This window comes from Nelusetta ayraudi, unplaced genomic scaffold, assembly GCF_046127955.1.
Source record: "Nelusetta ayraudi isolate G7.1 ecotype Tasmania unplaced genomic scaffold, CSIRO-AGI_Nayr_v1 ptg000014l, whole genome shotgun sequence".
Taxonomy (NCBI): domain Eukaryota; kingdom Metazoa; phylum Chordata; class Actinopteri; order Tetraodontiformes; family Monacanthidae; genus Nelusetta; species Nelusetta ayraudi.
The window spans coordinates 40,001-57,587 of record NW_027466064.1 but is presented as its reverse complement, the minus strand read 5'-3'; the positions used below and the strand labels follow the sequence as shown (position 1 = coordinate 57,587).

Genomic DNA, 17,587 nt, shown 5'->3' with positions numbered 1-17,587 from the left:
GTGTGTAGCGCTACACACGTGGGCTACCATGTCTGAACTCACTCTCGCCACACTGCCACACCGAGGTGGCTCGGACTACACTAGCTGGCGTTAGCCGCTAGCACGCAAAGTAAGCCACTGCCACGTCTGCTATGTGACCAACGCGGTGTTGGATGAAGCGGAGGAGGGGTTCCACACTGTCAAGTGACACAGCCTGGTGAGCCCAGGCAGTGGACGACACACAGCGTCGTCAAATAGTCCCATTTCCTCAAGCTTCTTCTGTATTTACCTCTCTGATTTAGCCAATCGGCTGCACTCTACATGTTTACACGTTTCGCCGCTCCGGCAGTCTTTACCGTCCTGTATTAACCCTGCCTTTCCCCTCATGTCGTCATTCAGTTTCAGAGCAGGTCATTTGTATCAGAAAGTATGCACAAGTTTTGTATTTTCTCAAATAAACTCTTAAAAAAATAAAGATTCTAATTGCTTTAATAATTCAGATTCTGCCTTTGCTTGTTCATTTTTTTTTTTTTTTCCCCCAGAACTCACCATCACATCATCGGGTCATTTTGATTGTGGTGCAAAAAGATTATTTTTTGGGGGGGGGTTTGAATGTCTCATTACGGAGGTAAACTGATTTCTACCCATCACAAGGACAAGAACTCATTCAGTACTATAAACAAAGACGATAACACTTTTTCTCTTTTTTTTTTTTGAAAAAACAAAACAAAAAAAACAACCAATAAGAATACTTTCACATTGTGGCGGTAAATAGTATTGTGTACCATATTTGCACTGTAAAATGTACAAAATATCACCATGTTGCTGGCTAGTGACCTGCAATCTTATTCACAAGCACTTTGAAGCATGTTTATTTTATCTACAACATACAGTGTACTTTGAAACAGTAACACATTTATAAATAAATATTGCAATCTTAACAATCTCGCGGCTCTCCTTGTTTTTTTTTATTGTCAGTTATTCATGACTGGTCACCTGAGCTTAACGAAGGTGAGGCCACCTCTGCTCTTCCTGTCTCTCTGCTGTCGCTACTTCTCCAGTGTGCTATCGTTCTCCTGCTGCCGGCTGTCCTTTCCTCCCTCACCCTCTTCAAATGTTTAAATAAATAGAGTTCTACCAACAAAAAAAATAAATCATATATCCTTAAAATATCGATAAATCTCAACAAAAAAAACGCTACGATTAATGTCTTTCCAAATGAGGAAAAAAATAAAAAAATGTTATCATAGAGGTGAAAAAAGGAAAAACACCCTACATAATTATGTTCAGCAAGAGAAAACATGTTTCATGAACCCACATCTCTTTGTGAAATGCTGACGCGTGTCACTCCATGTTAAATGTGTATTGAACGTCCTTCAGAGCATCTTCTTCTCTCCATGGAGAACACTTTGGCTAATCCGGGTTGACTTAGTCTTATTTTGAAAGAACTTCGTGTTCAGTCCTCACCCGGGCTTTGCAAACCCAGGCAGCCAAGATGTTCTGCTGTTTTTTTTTTTTTTTTTTTTTTTTTGTTGTTCTTTTTTTTTACACGTAGTCCATCCTTCGTTAGTTTACAGACAGCTCGGTACTGCGTAGTTCAAAAGGGTCTCTACTGTTGTCCATTTACAGATGAGGAGTGGGACCAGTGGGCGACGGGGTTCATTCTGAATACAGAGGGGAGGGGCGGGGGGAGGGGAGGGGTGGGGGAGGAGGGGAGGGGAGGGGAAGCCGCTCATTGGCTTTAAAGTTTTCTGGAGACAGGAAGTGAGCCTCAAATATTGCTAACTTTCTTTCCTGTTTGATATTGTGCAAGTTTAAATGCCTCTGTCTTGGATGTGAGGGAGCAACAGTCTTCAGTCTGGCCGCGCCATTTCCCAACTCTGCACACATTCTGCTGTTTTAGGAACAAAAAAAAAAGAAGGTGAGATTGCCTGCAGGTGGCGCCGGACCGGAGCTCCTGCCAGGGCTCTTGGACTTGGAATTGAGCACTTGGAATATATAAACATCTATACCTTCAGTTACATGTTGCTCATCACTGTCTACGGATGTAAAAGAGTCGCGGAGGGGGAGATGCAGAAGGAGTGGTGCCTTGTTGGAAGGCAGTCTGAAGGAGTGAGATCAGGGACTCACTCTAATGAACCCTGCAGACTCTCCAGGTTCAAGGCAGAAACCTTAGCCAGTGAAATGTTTGAGTGAAAACTCTGTCTGGCCCTCCTCGCTGTGTGTACAGGCTTTGTTGTGTTGATTAATATTACCCTGAATTCACTGTGTAGCACTGCTATTTAAAAAGAAGAAGAAGAAGAAGAAGAAGAAGAAAAATTTATGATTGACTTGCTCAATAATGTCACCATGAATATAAAACAAATCTATAATACAGCTCCTTGTTTGCTACCGTTGATTTCAGTGTGAATTATTATTAGGACGTTGCTTCCGCAGGCCGAGGAGAAGCAGAACTGAAGCCCCCCCCCCCCCCCCCCCCCCGGCGCCGCCGCCCACTCCGTAATCTTTCAAACATTTCCACTTCCTCCCTCCCTTTTATCCATCGCAAAGGCATTACAGGTGAATTGTACTCATTATCCCTCCTCCTCCTCCTCCTCCTCCTCCTCCTCCTCCCCCTCCTCCCGCGCTACTCCACCCGCCAATTCTCTGTCTCTGCTCTTCACCCCTCAGTCAAAGATTGTCTTGTAGCCTCTCCATGTAGGTTCTGATTTCGGACTGACCCAGGTCCATGTCCTGGCACACCCACTTGATGTCGTCCTCGCTCCCGTTGGTCATCAGGACCGAGGAGTTGGCGTACTCCCTGCCCTCGTCGCAATTATCGTTGGGCATGACTGTGGCGTACGACGTGAACTGCACGCGCTTGCGCTTGGCGGCGGCGGCGGCGGCGCTGACGGAGGCGGCGGCCTGGGAGGCGTTATTCAGGTGCTCCGCTTGTGCACCGCCGGGGACTTTGCCGCCCCTGGTGATGGTGGAAAGGCACTGGTGCTCCGGGACGGACCGGGGCAGAGTTTGTCCGTGAGCGACGCCTCGGTGTCCGCCCGTGCCCCCCCGACCGCTGACGGTGCCCACGCCCGTGCCCGTGCCCACTGCCATCACCAAGGTGTTGCCTGCGCCGTTCAGCAGGTACTTGTTCTCCTCGTAGCTTCCCTCGTTGCGGTCGATGATGGTGGTGCACTCGTCGGGCAGGCCGCCCTGGCACTGGTCCGAGTGGTCCGCCAGGAGGTCGGCCTCGTTGCCCAGCCACACCCAGTCGTGGGCGTGATTCATGTTGCCCCCTGCCTCCATAACGGGGACCTGCTTGTGGCGGTACCTGTGGTGGAAGCAAGCAGGGGAAAGGTTGGTGGACGGTGTCACCCGTCATGGGTCTCCCTCGGTTCCGTCCGGGACGGACACAGGAATGAGTTCTCAGGAGGGGGAAAAAAATAAACGAAAAGTAACGAACCTGAAGGCAAAGCTGACACAGTTGATGAGGAAGACCAGTATCGCCAGGCAGAACACACCCAGCAGAGCATACATTCCGATCTCCAGGTCCGACAGCCCTCTGGTGCTCTGTGTGAGTTCACTCTCCCCGGCCCCTGGTACCTCCACCTGGGCAGGGTAGCCGCTGTAGTCCCCGGTCTGACCGGGCCCGCTGCCCAAACTGCTGCTGCTGCCGCCTTTACCGCCGGCCGCCCGATGAGTGACTGCACTCTTGGTCGTTGTGCTGACCTGAAAAAACAACAAAAGAAGAAAGAATTTAGCTTTTTGAATGAGGGATGTTTTACTGAGACACGTACCTCCAGCACCACAGCTAGAGTTAAGAAGTCGTGAGTTCAGAAGTCGTGAGTTAAGAAGTCGTGAGTTCAGAAGTCGTGAGTTAAGAAGTCGTGAGTTAACTGGCATGTTGGGGAAATGAAACATTGTGTGGAAACTTTACGAAAGTCGACTTCGCATAAGGGACCTTAAACCTCAACAACAACAACAACAACAGAAAAAAAGCATAGTGTGAAAACTTCACAATGGCTGGAAAGTGAAATTTGGAATTTTAATGGCAACTAAAATGACAGGAAATTATCATCCTCTCTTACTTTCTTCTCACCCCCCCTATCTATCCCTCCCTCAGTCCGGTCATGGCCAGAATGTCACCAAGAATATTAATAATAAATAATAAAAGCACTCAAGAGGAAGCTCCTGAAACGACCCACGTGGCTCACACTCTCCAGATCTCCCTCTGAGAATAAAGTGTGTCAGCCATCAGAGACATTCAGAGACACTTCTGCTTGTCATTATAGCCAGACCCGACGCCCACAACACCCACCTTCCTCATGGCCCCTTCCTCTCGATCTGCCGCTGCACTGTTGGACTTCCAGTCTCTGTCCTTGTCCTGCTCACTGGTGCTGTTGTCCATCCCTCCTCCTCCTCCTCCTCCTCCTCCTCCTCCGCCGTCCTGCCCGCCGCTGCCCGCTGCCCCCCTCTCCTCGCCCTTGGCTCCAAACTTGACCATCACACTGCCGACGCCAGACGCCAGCACGCTCTTCCGCTTGGACTTCTGGCAGGTTTCCGAAATGACCATCTCCACGCGAACAAGTGGCCCCTGTCCATCGCCCTCTGCCACAACAATGGGCCAGTGTTGCTCCTGACCACACGGAAACAGGGACGGGGGGGGGGAGTCAAACACACTGCTACACAGTGGGAATGCGCTTGTTTTTCTTCACCGGCTCGCACCTGATTATTTATGGAGACGACGTTCTCGTCCAGGGACGCAGCGGAGAGCAGGAAGTCTTTCGGGTCGTACACGTCCAGGGGCGTCACCGAGCCGTCGCTGTACTGGATCCACGCACTGATCGCAGCCTCCTGAAGGAGAGAAAGAAGAATGGGAAAGAGAGGACGGTGAGCCAGGCTTCCGGTTGGATCCCTCTTGTTGCCATTCAAGGCTGCGCAGGCGGTCACGGTGCTCACGGGGTGTCAATAAATCTATTAGCGCCGTCCGTTTAAGCGCATCCGTGCACGCGGCGCAGTCACGAATCCCTTTTGCGAGCGGTTTGCAAATGATACGAACAAGCGAAAGGTCATACTGTCAATTTTCAAATGGCTTTCAACTGGGCCGTTTGCGATAGAACCCAGATTAATGAATGCGCTAATGGGTCTGTGAAAGCACCGAGGAATGTTTTGCGCGAGGCAGAGAAGCCGCATCGCACTGCCGTTTTTTTTCCGAGCGTGCGGTTGTTGTGATGGCATTTGCAGCGATGCTAAATAAATATATATACATGAAGAACAAACCCTAGGATGCCCGAGGCTGTTGGTAACAGTGACAAACAGCAGATTTGGCTGCCAAACCTTTTCAGGAACCTTTTAGCAGATTTTAAACTCAGTCGTCCCGGTAGCGCTAAGGTGCAGCGACAGAGAGGCGACGGCACACAGACACACAAACACACAAACTACCTTGTGGGGAAGAATTGGAACTTGCATGGCGATAAGGAGAGAGCTATCACAATAGGCTAATATTCAAAACCTTATCACATTTGCCCAAACAATTTGTTTCAAACCATTCAACAGACAGAATAATGAATTTTTAAGCAGGTTCAATTTGGTAGCACCACAAATTTCCAATTAATTGATTAGGCAAAGAGAGAAGCCAGTGGGTCTGTTGTTGCTGTTTTCAGTTTTTCTTTTCAGAGGATTTCTTTCCTGAAACTGCAATTTTTTTTAGAATGAATAGTTGCCATGTACAGACTTACACACTGCAGTGTTGGCTTTTTCTTTCTTTTCCAGACCCGTCTTAACAACACAACGGAAATACACATCACTGCATGCTTTCTGAGGAATGCACAAAGACCATGCAGGTACCGCCCGAACAATGAGAATATCCAGCAAAAGTTGTTTTATTTTGGCAATTTAACATCAAAGATGAAAGCAACACATTTTATTGAGCCATTCCATGCAAATTGACGTCTCAAGCAGTTCCTTGTTGTAACGTTGCTGATTAAGATTTTCAGCTTATTAAAACCACAAAGCCACAAACTCTGAACTGAGTTGTTTTATTTTAAGCTGCAAGACCTGATCAGCAAACTGCAAAGAAATAAAAACTTGAAATATATTGATTTGCATATTATTCCTTTATATAATATGTCCCATTCACCTTTTAAGTTGTATTGCAGAAACACTGCAACCTGTTCAGGAGATTCTAATGTTCTGGGCAGTACCTGTCTATATATATGTGCTTCCATCCATTGAGCTCAACGCCCACACACACGAATGAATACACAGAAAACCTTGGGCGTGTAAAGAAATGCCACGTGAACCAGAATCAGCTCAGTGTGGACACACCGACCTCCTATTTCCTCTCTCTTTATTTTTATTTTTGTCCACGCTCATAACTTTGCTTTCCGTGGCAATGGGCAAAAATACCTCGCAAATGGAAGCAAATCAATATTTCTCCTAACAGCAGCGGCAGCCATGTCACAACCGAAAGCAGAGCTTTGACCACAGAAAGTATTTTTTCCACCTTTATATTTGTAAAGTGATGTGATTTCAACACAATTGCTGCAAAACAAGTGAGAAAAACAAGTGCAGTGGTGTGTTGAAACTAATGGTTTCTCAGATAGAGGCAACGACAGGAGTCGTTACCAGTGCGTGAGGAACACAAGGAGGTTTATTGTTAAGGTTGCTGTATACGATGCTGGTGAGAGAAGATGTGTGGAGGTGAAATGGTTGTTCAGAAGGACTGTTCAGCGGCCTTAACGTGGCCGTTTGCCATATCCTCTCACCACCAGAGGGCGTAGTTTTGCACTGCATGTGCATCAAAACAAACCGGCTCCCCGCACATCCTTAAAAATATTAACTTTGCTGTTTTGTGGACGAGTGAGAAATGAAGCGCGTTACGCGAAGAGCAAAACAAGGATGCAGGCGACCAATAGTTGTGTCTTTGACACAATTTGTTGTGTGTTGAAACAGTGTTTTCATGTGAGGGCAGGAGGAGGATGACGTCCACATGCAATAACAGGACCAGGAGAGTCATGCACGCACACGCACACGCACACGCACACGCACACGCACCATCGTCCGAGACGTCATTAGGGCACGAGTTCTGTACGCAGCAAAAAAAATGTGTTTATCCAGAGTTCTAATGAGCAGACGTGCACCGCGACTCCTGCAGCGGCACCAAAACTGTTAAACGATGCCCTCCTAATTAGGAAGTGATGACGGTGGAGACAGCGAGGACAGAATTACTGCTGGGCTTCCATGATGGCAGCTCTCTGGGTTATTTCCCCGGAGGTACCGTCGTCCTAAAAACACCGTGCAGCGAGTCGCGCGTCGCTCTTCCTGCACGCAGACACGGCATTGTGGAAACGTGGCAAGTGCATCCCGGGGAAATGTGCTCGGAGAAAGAACGTATCAGAACAAAAAAAATATCTACATACTAGGGGTGTGAACCTTTCACTCACAAAAACGATACGATTCAAATCTCGATTCACAAGCTACGGTCCGATTCAGGGACGATTCATAAAAAACAGTTACTCATTTGGTACGATTCGATCCGATTCGGTTCAGTGCGATTCAATACAAATAGACAATTCAACCCCAAGTGCTTATCTTTACTTTAGCGATCGTTAGCGATCCAGGGCTCCATCAACCGATGCACTCGGATCTCATACGACACAGACCGATAACCCATTCAAATCGCTTTATCTTTACACCACTACTATACCACTACAGTACAGTATATATATGTATATATATATATATATATATATATATACATATACATATGTGTGTGCTTTTTTTTTTTTTTTCCCCCAGTGTGTGAGGGTCCTACCTGCTTGGGTGTGTGCAGCAGGTCTGTGGCCGTGGTGGTTAACTGTATGGCCTGGTAATTTCCAGAACTTGCCGACATGCTCAGGGACAGAGACGCGACCAGTTGCACTCCCATGTCTGAGATGGTGACCTGGACAAACAAGCGGTACTAAAAATGATTTGCGAAAAGAAAAAAACAAAACAAAACAAAAAATCCAGAACATCTGATAACAAAATAATTGACATTGACTTGTTGTTTTGAGGCTCCTTGCAAAGGTAAGAGTTATGTGGTATAGGTTCTCTTTGATGATGTAGCCAAACGCTGCAGAAAACTGCCTGACCTGATGCATTTCTAAAAGGCTTAAAATTGGCACAACTGGAGAAGCAAAGAGAAAAATGCTCCTATTGGAAACACAACAACCTTGAAATTGCACCTAATGGAAAAATGTGACAAAACATGCGTCATAAAAAATGTCGGGGTTAGCACACGACGGTCATTTCTATAAACACTCAGTCTGGAGGTCACATTGTTATGGTGCGGTGTTTGTGGAAAACAGACAGAGAGGTAATTCCAGAACAAAAACTACTTTGGAAACTCTCCTTGTTGTCCAAGGCAGAAGAGGAGAGTTGACGAGCCGATGGCAGCGAGTGCATTAGTCGTCATGGAAACGCTCCTGTGGAAGTTAAAACAGGAGAAGATCTGGGGGTCCGGGCTGCATGAGCTGCGTTGCTGGGTGGAAGCACCACGTCGTGTCAGGAGTGCTTTATCAACACTTTCAAAACATCACCTCCTGTTGCACTTAGTCATGGAAACCCACCTACAGAAAACAATCTGCTCTCAGTCTGCAGGCTGATGAGCGGACACATTTTACATGCACCGCTTGTCGCGGCTTCGAAAAAACTGTTCATGTGCAAACTTGACTTATTGTTTACGTTGAGAAACTGCTGAGACATCCAGACGGAAAACAAATAGTCCACTTTGGTTTCTGTCCCTGTGTCTGCTGGGTTCTCCCTGTGTCTGCTGGGTTCTCCAGGTTCTCCCTGTGTCTGCTGGGTTGTCTCCAGGTTCTCCCTGTGTCTGCTGGGTTCTCTCCAAGTTCTCCCTGTGTCTGCTGGGTTCTCTCCAAGTTCTCCCTGTGTCTGCGTGGGTTGTCTCCAGGTTCTCCCTGTGTCTGCTGGGTTCTCCAGGTTCTCCCTGTGTCTGCTGGGTTCTCTAGGTTCTCCCTGTGTCTGCGTGGGTTCTCTCCAGGTTCTCCCTGTGTCCGCTGGGTTCTCTCCAGATTCTCCCTGTGTCTGCGTGGGTTCTCTCCAGGTTCTCCCTGTGTCCGCTGGGTTGTCTCCAGGTTCTCCCTGTGTCTGCGTGGGTTCTCTCCGGGTTCTCCGGCTTCCTCCCACACTCCAAAAATGAGTACATGAGTGGAATTGGGAACTCTAAATTGTCCGCAGGTGTGTGTGTTGTTTGTCTTTGTGTGTCTCTCTGTGGCCCTGCGATGAAGTGGCCACTTGTCCAGGGTGTCACCCTGCCTTCGCCCTGGGACAGCTGGGAGAGGCTCCAGCAGACCCCCGAGACCTTGAGTTCAGGAAGCGGGTGTTGAAAATGCATGGATATTTATCTCTGAAAAATAATTAAAAATGGTAGACGTAAAAAAAAAAAAAAAAGTATTTACCTCTTCCTCCTTCTTTTCCTGAACTTGACTTCTTCATATTTGTTTTTCTATTTATTTTTTTAAGATTATTTTTTTTTATGTTAACAATGTTCTAAAATGCATTCATTCATTTATTCCTTCTAAACAGTTTTCCTGTCAAATATCTTTATAAATACTTCTTTTTCATGGTCTACCACATCTTTTGTGAAGCAAATTCACACTACAACTTCACATCCTGCTTAAGCTGTGCTGTTTTGGAAAACCTCTCAGTGTATTAAGTACTGTGCATTCGGACCCTGGTGTCGTCTGGTGCCGGTGTATCCGAGGACTCTGTGTGCTCCAGGACAGACTGGTCCATGGGGATAATGAGGGTGTCACTCCCTCAACCTCTGCCCTCTGACCTCTGCAGTCTCACTTGGGAAAAGAAACTCGTCCGTTCAGGCGGCGTGAAGCTGAGAGGAGGGATTCCACGTCTGGCGCGCTAAACTCGTGGATCCTCAGTCTTTGGTGCCAAATGTTTCCCTGTGCGTCTTGGGGCGGTGGGGGGGGGGGGTTCATTTTGATATCTGATAAGCCGCGGATGAGATTGGGCTGAAATATCACAAGCTGCCGATGTTTGTGCACGGCCCAAGACGGCGAGGCTCTGAAGCGGGTGATTAAAACCACCTGGTGCGACTCTAGCAGGAGGCGATGGGTTCATCTCCAGACTTCAAACATTGTTGTTGAGCTTGAGGAGAAGAACTTCAATGACCCGATCATCCTCTGTGTCCTTATTACTGTTCATTCAAATGTATATATATTAGAAATATCCCTCAAGTCTTTCAGGTGGGTGGACGCTTAATGTGAAGACCATAACTCCCCCCCCCCCCCCCCCCCCACCATGATAATATTAAATTACAGTACATGCCAACTGCATTTCTTCTTCTTCTTCTTCTTCTTACCTTGTCATCCAGCACCGTCACAGTCTTCTCAGCCAGGATGGAGTCCGAGAGCGGAGACAGAACCTGCACCAAAACATCAAAGGAGAACACAAACTCCCATCAGCAAGCGCGACGGCAACTTCAACGCAGCCTACACAGCAACCTCACAACATTATCGATTCTCCTGTTGAAAGCCTTTGTTAATGGTGCAATATTAGTATTAGCAGAATCTGCCGTGTGCATCAATAGCACGAGGCAAATTCAAAGGAAGAACTGTTTGTGTGACATGACGATGGACTGACTGAATGTTTCCAGTTGCAAAACCGCTGCATGGAGCCAAGAAAAAAAAAAAAAAAAAAAAAGCAGGAGCAGTTGGCTTGGTTAGTACAGCAAGAAAGAGTCAGCGCTGTGTGGGATTTACTTGGGCCCTGAGAGGACGGTGAAGTGTTGCTTAACACGACAAATCTGCCGCCCGTCATCTTTTTGAAAGGTCCCTCGTCACCGTCATTTTCAGATCTTTTTTTATATTCCAATCCCAGAGTCCAGTGGAACAGCCCCGGCCGCAGTTCATTAGCCAATAAATCCCGACGGGTCTCCAGAGAAGTGCGTGTTTAGCCCTCTGTTTACAGCTTTCTGCAAAAACGCTCGGCTCAGCTGATTGATTTTTTTTTTTGAGAGAGAACTCTGAGACTGAGACTAAAGAAAATAATGGAGAGCCGGAGCGAGAGCAAAGCAGAGCGGGAGAAAGTGAGAGCCAGGGAGCAAAGATGGGAGGAATAAACGGGTCTGATGTGAGAAGGACAATGACAAATAGAGGCAGACAGAAAGTGAGAGGGGTGTGGGGAGGGGAGGGGGGGGTGGCGGCCAAGGAACAGATGGAGAAAAGGAGTTGCAGACAGACAGACAGACAGACAGACAGACAGACAGCAGCACAGATTAGGGGCCCCGCGCTGTATAGTGTACTAGTTCGCCCGGCGACAGGGCGACAGGCAGATCTGATTGGTGTACACAGAGAAGCTCTCAGTGAACGTGTCGGCGCGTCAAACTCAATCCTGCTCCGGCCGAGGTAACAAAATGTGGTGAGTGACGGCCGTGGGATTGCTCTTCAAGACGGGGAGAGAATAAGAGGGCGACGAGGAGAGAGGAGGGGAGTGGGGTGGAGGGGGGGAGGCAGACAGAGAAAGAGAGCGAAAAGGGCGAGATTCAGGGAGGCAGAGCTGGGGGGTAAAATTGAAATGTCAAACTAGCAAATGACGGCTGTCGACTGGGGCATCTCAGCGGGAACGCCGGGAAAACTCTGCGTCCTGGCTCACAGACGGAGCACAGCTGTTCCACGTCTTGTGTGTGTGCGTGCGTGCGTGCGTGCCTTCCCTGTGTTGAGGGGCGCAGGCGTGCGGCCCCAGCTGAGCCGACGCAAACACACAATCAGCTGTTCCCACAATTCCCCAAGACACACACAAACACACACACACCACCACCACCACCACCACAACCCCCCCCCCCCCACCCCCCCGTCCCTCTACACTGCTGGGCTGCTGAGCCCAGTGCCAAAATCGCAAAAAAGTCTGACTGTGGAGCACGCACGCACACACACACACACACACACACACACACACACACACACACACACACACACACACAGGTTTATACACACGTTGTGGGTAAGATGGAGGTGTAGGACACTATGATATCGCTAACACGTGAGACGGAGCTTTGTTGAAAACGGTGGCGCTAGCCGCTAAGCTACAAAGGAAGGCCGCCGCCGCCGCCGTCACATTCAGTGACAATGGGCCGGCTTACTGGGAATTTAACGGACACGTTTTTTTTTCCCCTCCGCCCAACATTGCTGTAAAAGTGGCCAACGTCAAGCTGAGCCGTCGAGGCCAAAGCCGACAGCTAATTGCGAGCTAATTGTGCGAAGGAGCTTGGTGGTCGGGTGGGGTGAGGGGGGGGGGGGTTGTCACGGTGAGAGGGGGGCGGGCAAGAGGAAGCAGGAAGTGTGGAAGTGTGGAGAAAGGATCGAGGCCGAGAGAGAAGAGTGTAGCTGTAGCACGAGAAGCTGTGAGGGACTCAGCCAGCATTGCCAGGGACACTGTACATTTATCGTAATAGAGGCTCAACATGTATTTTGAGCCAGATTCCATACTTTTAGACTACGTTAAGAAAGACAATGACTACCGTGCACCTGGCAAACACTGGACTCAACCACCGCAGTGAAGAGGAACAGCGTCGGTACCTGAATGGTGGTGATCCCTAGGTCCCGCCCCATCAGGATGCGACCGTCAATCAGTTTGGCAATGCGAGGATCCTCCACCTGTTGAACACATCGGCCCGGTTTCCTCATCACTTATACATTTCATGTTCCTTTCCTATCCCCGCTTCCTCACGGTGAAACTGAGTCCAATCTTCAGCTTGCCAACGGTACCTCAGCTACAAGTATCTTTGCACTCCAGCAGCTTCGCTGTGATCGTCTAAAACGTCAAGCAGTTTCTCGTTGCACTTTAGGAAAATTCCAGGAGGCGAATGGAGATAAAATGACACTGTTTGTCGATGAGTTTGCACGGGTTTAAAGCTGCCAGTGAGTCTTCTCTTACCTTCAGCTGGTCCAAGACCAAGTGAGTGATGTCAGCTTGCCAGTCCGGCCCCAACATGTAGACCATCTCTCCACCTGGGTCGGACGGTTCCGCTACAAAGTGGGTGAGCACCCGCACCAGTGCATACTGATACTGGAGACAAAGGCACCCCCAAGGTCAAGCTCTGAAGTACAAGTATACATCAGGCTCCTCCGTCACAGAGTCAAGGGTTGTGTGCGACTCGTGATGTACCTGCAAGGTGCAACCTTTGCCCTTCTTCTCATCGTCCTCGTCGTCCTCACTGTCCCTCGTGGGCCTGGCGGGACAGAAGATAGATGAAGGAGAAGAGATGGGCCCGTTATCTCGTCATCAAAATACATTTTTAATACTACTTAACCTGAGGTCATCATCTACTGTGTAAGCTCAGCTGCTGGCTGAAACAATCAGCATTGAAAACTCTGTGGTGAACAAGTCAGATCAGAGAGGAACCTGCGCTCCATACATGAGCTTGACATGTTTGCGTGTGAATGACTGAGCACGGAAACTCTGCTGTTAGAATAGAATAGAATAGAATAGAATAGAATAGAATAGGGTGAGAGAGATCAGGGTTTTTCTTTTCTTCTTGTGTTCCTGCTCGTTCTGGTTCCTCCACAAAACTTGCACAGCAAAAATAAAAAATGTTTGTTTTTTCCTGTTGTGTAAAACTGGCAAAAAAAAAAAAAAAAAAAAAAACTCCACAAAAGGACAAACTGGGCCATTTCCTGAAGTGGGCGGGGCTTGGGCTGAAGGCACACGCAGCAGGAAGTGGGAGTGACGGAGGTGTAAATACAGTTATTGATGCATGTTCTACTTCCTGTCTGTGATCACAATAAGGTGTTAAAGATGCTTGAATCAGATCAGGTTATTTTATTCCTTGTTTTGTTATTGTACTGTTTTTCTTCTTGCCATGGTTAATACAACTTAATACAAAAGTATTAAGTTTATTTTCTTTAAATAATAAAAATAGAAAATCAGTCAGTACAATACTTCTCTCTTGTTTGCCATTGTTGACGCTGTGCAACTCTTTGTTGTAGACACAATAAGTGCCGACTGCCTGCGTGGCGCACAAAGCTGTGATCAAAGGACGCCGTCAACCTTTTTTCTTTTTTTTTTTTCTCTCTCGATCCCTCAGATTTTTTGCGCGCGCTTTAAGCAAAAGAAAGTGGAGAATTACCTTTGATCTGGGAGCTGCTCCTCCCTGCGTGGCTATTGTTGTTTTTTTTTCTTCTTCTTTTTTTTATCAGTCACGCTTTCCTAACACAAAGTGTTGCCGAATTACAACGTACGCTGAGCAATTTTCATTTCCACCCGGGGCTTGATTGAATCAACACTGCCGTTTTTTTTTTTTTTTTGAATAGACAATTGGAAATAGAGCGCACTCGGCTTTGCATCATCAGCAAACAACATTATACAGCGGGGGAGACGGAGCTGCGTCGTCTGCGTCGCAGTGCAGCGCTAACACAAATGTCTCGTTGGGATTTCAAACGGTGAGTCTGTATTTTTTTGGTCTAGTTGAAGTACAGCAATGGGGAGGGAGGTGGGAACCGTCATCAACCCGTGAAGGCCCAGCATCCACTAGCTTACAGGGACGGACACGCTGTAGAAACTCTGGCAGCTTTAAAATGTTTTTGGCATTTTGGAAAAGAAAAGGTGACAGACAGACAGACAGACAGACAGACAGTTTCCAGGCAGTGCATTTCCATGAAATGTCAAAGCCACTTGATGATGAAAATTTGCTTTCAAAGTGAAACAAAAAAATAACAGTGGCGCCCAAATCTCTCCATGAAGTGAACTGAGGTGAATTTGAGGAGGCTGCATAAAGTGCAATTACATCGTGGCGCTGAGCAACAGGAATAAACAATACCTGCAGAAGAATGGAGTTTTACTGTACGTTTTTTCAATGTCCTAATTAGCCTTTCTTGTTTGTTGATTAGCATCGCAATAACGTATCGTATCGTGGGATCGTGATACCATCATCACCATTGCACAACATATTCAAATGATTTCTCTTGGAATTGTTTGCTGTTTCCTTCTTAGAGCCTATCAATGTTGGCAATCAATTTGCCTATCTTGGCCATAGTAAGAAGACCAACAGTAAAACTAACAAGACCAACCGTCCCTCTCAGACGCTGCTGGTGGCAGCAAGAAGACGTCTATTTTTTTATTCTGAGACTTCCATTCAACGTTGCACGATGCCGGACAGAGGTGCAGCCTCGTCTCGGTGGAACGCTTTGCCAGTTTGGTTCACTGACCTCTTGTTGGTGACGATGGGCACCCTCCATCCTTTGACCTGGCTCAGCTCGGTGTCCGTCACGTCGATCTGCAGGGGCAACTTTGGCACCCAGACGGTGAGCTGCAGCTGGGCGGACAGGTGCAGGTAGGAGAAGTGGACCACCAGCGACTGCTTGCCACGCATCTCTTTGCCGTTGACCAAAACCTCGTCACAGTTTGGGGAAACCTGGAGGAGGGTGGGAGGAAGAGGGGAGGAGGAAGAGGGGAGGCGGGGGGGAGGAAACGAGTCGGGGTTGAGTCACGGACGTCAGCGTGTGGGGTGTCAGACGCAGCTTCTGTTCTGCACCCTAAAACATGACGAGCCTCATCAGGACCGCTTTGTTTCACCAAACGCATCACAAACAGCCAGGATTTGGACTTGCTAATAAAACAGTGAGATTTCATAGAAACTGCAGGGCAGACAGACAGACAGACAGGCAGACTGTACGTTTCAACATGGTTTTACCACATTGCTGGACCAAGTTCCACAAAGTTCCCAATGTAAAAGAACCCACAGCGAAGTAAAGTGGAACATCACTTGAAGGCTGTGTGATCAAGAAAGAGTGTTTACATTCTATGCATCGCCCTCACGCACTGAGAGCAGCGTGTCTGAAAATGAAATCTGCCTCTGCACAACTACAGCGTTACAACACGTTGTTTGGCTACTACAGTCTCAGTGTTGTAGGAACATCAGAACAACAACAGGTATAATCTGCAGGTTTCAGGTGCTGCGACCCCCCCCCACGGATCTCTGGAAGCGCCCGTTGGTCGGACGGACGGACGGACAGACGGACGGGCGCTTGCGAACGCGTGAGAGGGAGGTGGAGAGAAGAAAAAAAGAGTTTCCTGGACGCACACAAGCTGCTCACACAGCCTGTGCTGTCTGGCCGTGAGGCGGCACCAGAGTCACGCTGCAGCGTTGTCTGTCTTCTCCGCAGCCCCGCCACATTAAAGCGGGCGAAACGCAGCAGTGTGGGTGGCGTCTGGGGGAGGGAGGAGGCGGGGCTCCCCCCCCCGACTCTTCCTTCCTCTGGCGCTACTGTAGACCAGGACAGCGAAGCCTGGGATCTCTGTCGGAACAGCAGAAAGTCATCCGCACTTTTACCAATCAGCCAATCACATGGCAGGAGCTCTTACTAAGGCATGTGTACGCGACGAGCATCAGAGCAGAAGAAGGTTGTTGGCAGTCAGACAGGCTGCTGGGGGTCAAAGGTGAGAATGGACAGCCTCAAATAACCCAGCGAGGTCTGAAAAGAGCAGCATCATGGGCCGCTTTGCTGGGTGGCCGGCGCTCGCAAGGCAAACCCAAGGAACGCCGTGTGTTTAAATGATGGGAAAGCGACATCGAGGGAACCTCGATGAGTTTGCTTCAGCTTCACACTCTGCTGCACCGGGAAAAATGCCTGCACGCTTTTCAAAGACGCAGACGGCGAGAACACAAGCGGCGGGAGATCTGCAGAGCAAAGAGTTCCTGGAGCTGATTGCACATTACACACAAAACGTCGGAAGCAGAGACAATTGTGAAACAGAACACGAGCACGAGCGAACGCTATCTTTGTATGAATTCTCCCCCCCGAGGGTCGCCGCTGATGCAGACTCTTCCCGACAGCCGGAAGAGCATCTATGGCCAAGTTCTAACGGACGCACGCTCACACCACCTGCAGGAAATGACAGTTCTATTTTGGAGCGTTGGATTGGACGGTGGCGTGACAGGCGGAACGGGGGACGGATCTGGACGTGATCTGGACGCTCTGGCGTCCGCTCTGCGATCCAGGCAGCGTTTTATTCCTAGAGTGATTCAGCCGCTATGCCAGGAAGCCCACTGCGAATGATCTCTGGCTCCACCAACCTGTGGCTTTAACACACCTCTCTCTGCTCTGATGGTTCTTCTTTCCCTCCGTGTCGTCACCCCCCCCCCCCCCCCCCCCCCCCCCCCAACCCTTTTCTTTGGTAACTGTTCCAATATTCCCACCCACTCAGCCTCGTCCTGTCTCTCCGGCCCCCTCGCTTTTATTCCGTTTTACACTTGGGCTCTCCGCGGCACACGCAGTTCTTCCTTTATTTCCTCCTCACGCTGAATTTTAATGGGCGACCCGCCTTTTAAGTCCTCTTGGGTTTTATCTTCCACTCTGAACTTGCCTTGCTCGTAACCCACCTCGGTCTTTGACGACCCCTCGGCCTCGTCGTGCGTCTCGTTTTGGTACTTGTGTGTTTCTGGCATTGATTCATTGGGGTGAAGTGCAGTGGTCGCACGAGTACGTTCCGTTTCGTCTGTGCAAAGTCCTTTTTTCTTTCATGCACTTCACATTTTTCCACATTGTTACTGCTCTCAGCGAGCCGCTCCCACAGCTGATCTGGCACAGTGGAGGAAGGCCTGAGCTGCTGG

At 48.6% G+C, this 17,587-nt stretch overlaps 1 protein-coding gene across 1 annotated transcript in view; it reads right to left on the bottom strand.

Moving 5' to 3' along the window:
* Positions 1–2,647: 2,647 nt before the first annotated feature.
* The window catches only part of LOC142886080 (transmembrane protein 132C-like), a 49,410-nt gene continuing 34,470 nt past the window's right edge, over positions 2,648–17,587 (bottom strand). Inside the window, exons 3-12 of the mRNA XM_076022991.1 lie at positions 15,183–15,388; positions 13,144–13,207; positions 12,913–13,044; positions 12,555–12,632; positions 10,340–10,402; positions 7,775–7,903; positions 4,684–4,812; positions 4,277–4,594; positions 3,422–3,687; positions 2,648–3,289 (exon numbers count right to left, since the gene is read on the bottom strand). Coding sequence (XP_075879106.1) covers positions 2,650–3,289; positions 3,422–3,687; positions 4,277–4,594; positions 4,684–4,812; positions 7,775–7,903; positions 10,340–10,402; positions 12,555–12,632; positions 12,913–13,044; positions 13,144–13,207; positions 15,183–15,388 — 2,025 coding nt within the window. The 3' untranslated portion in view covers positions 2,648–2,649. The remainder of the gene's footprint in view (positions 3,290–3,421; positions 3,688–4,276; positions 4,595–4,683; positions 4,813–7,774; positions 7,904–10,339; positions 10,403–12,554; positions 12,633–12,912; positions 13,045–13,143; positions 13,208–15,182; positions 15,389–17,587) is intronic.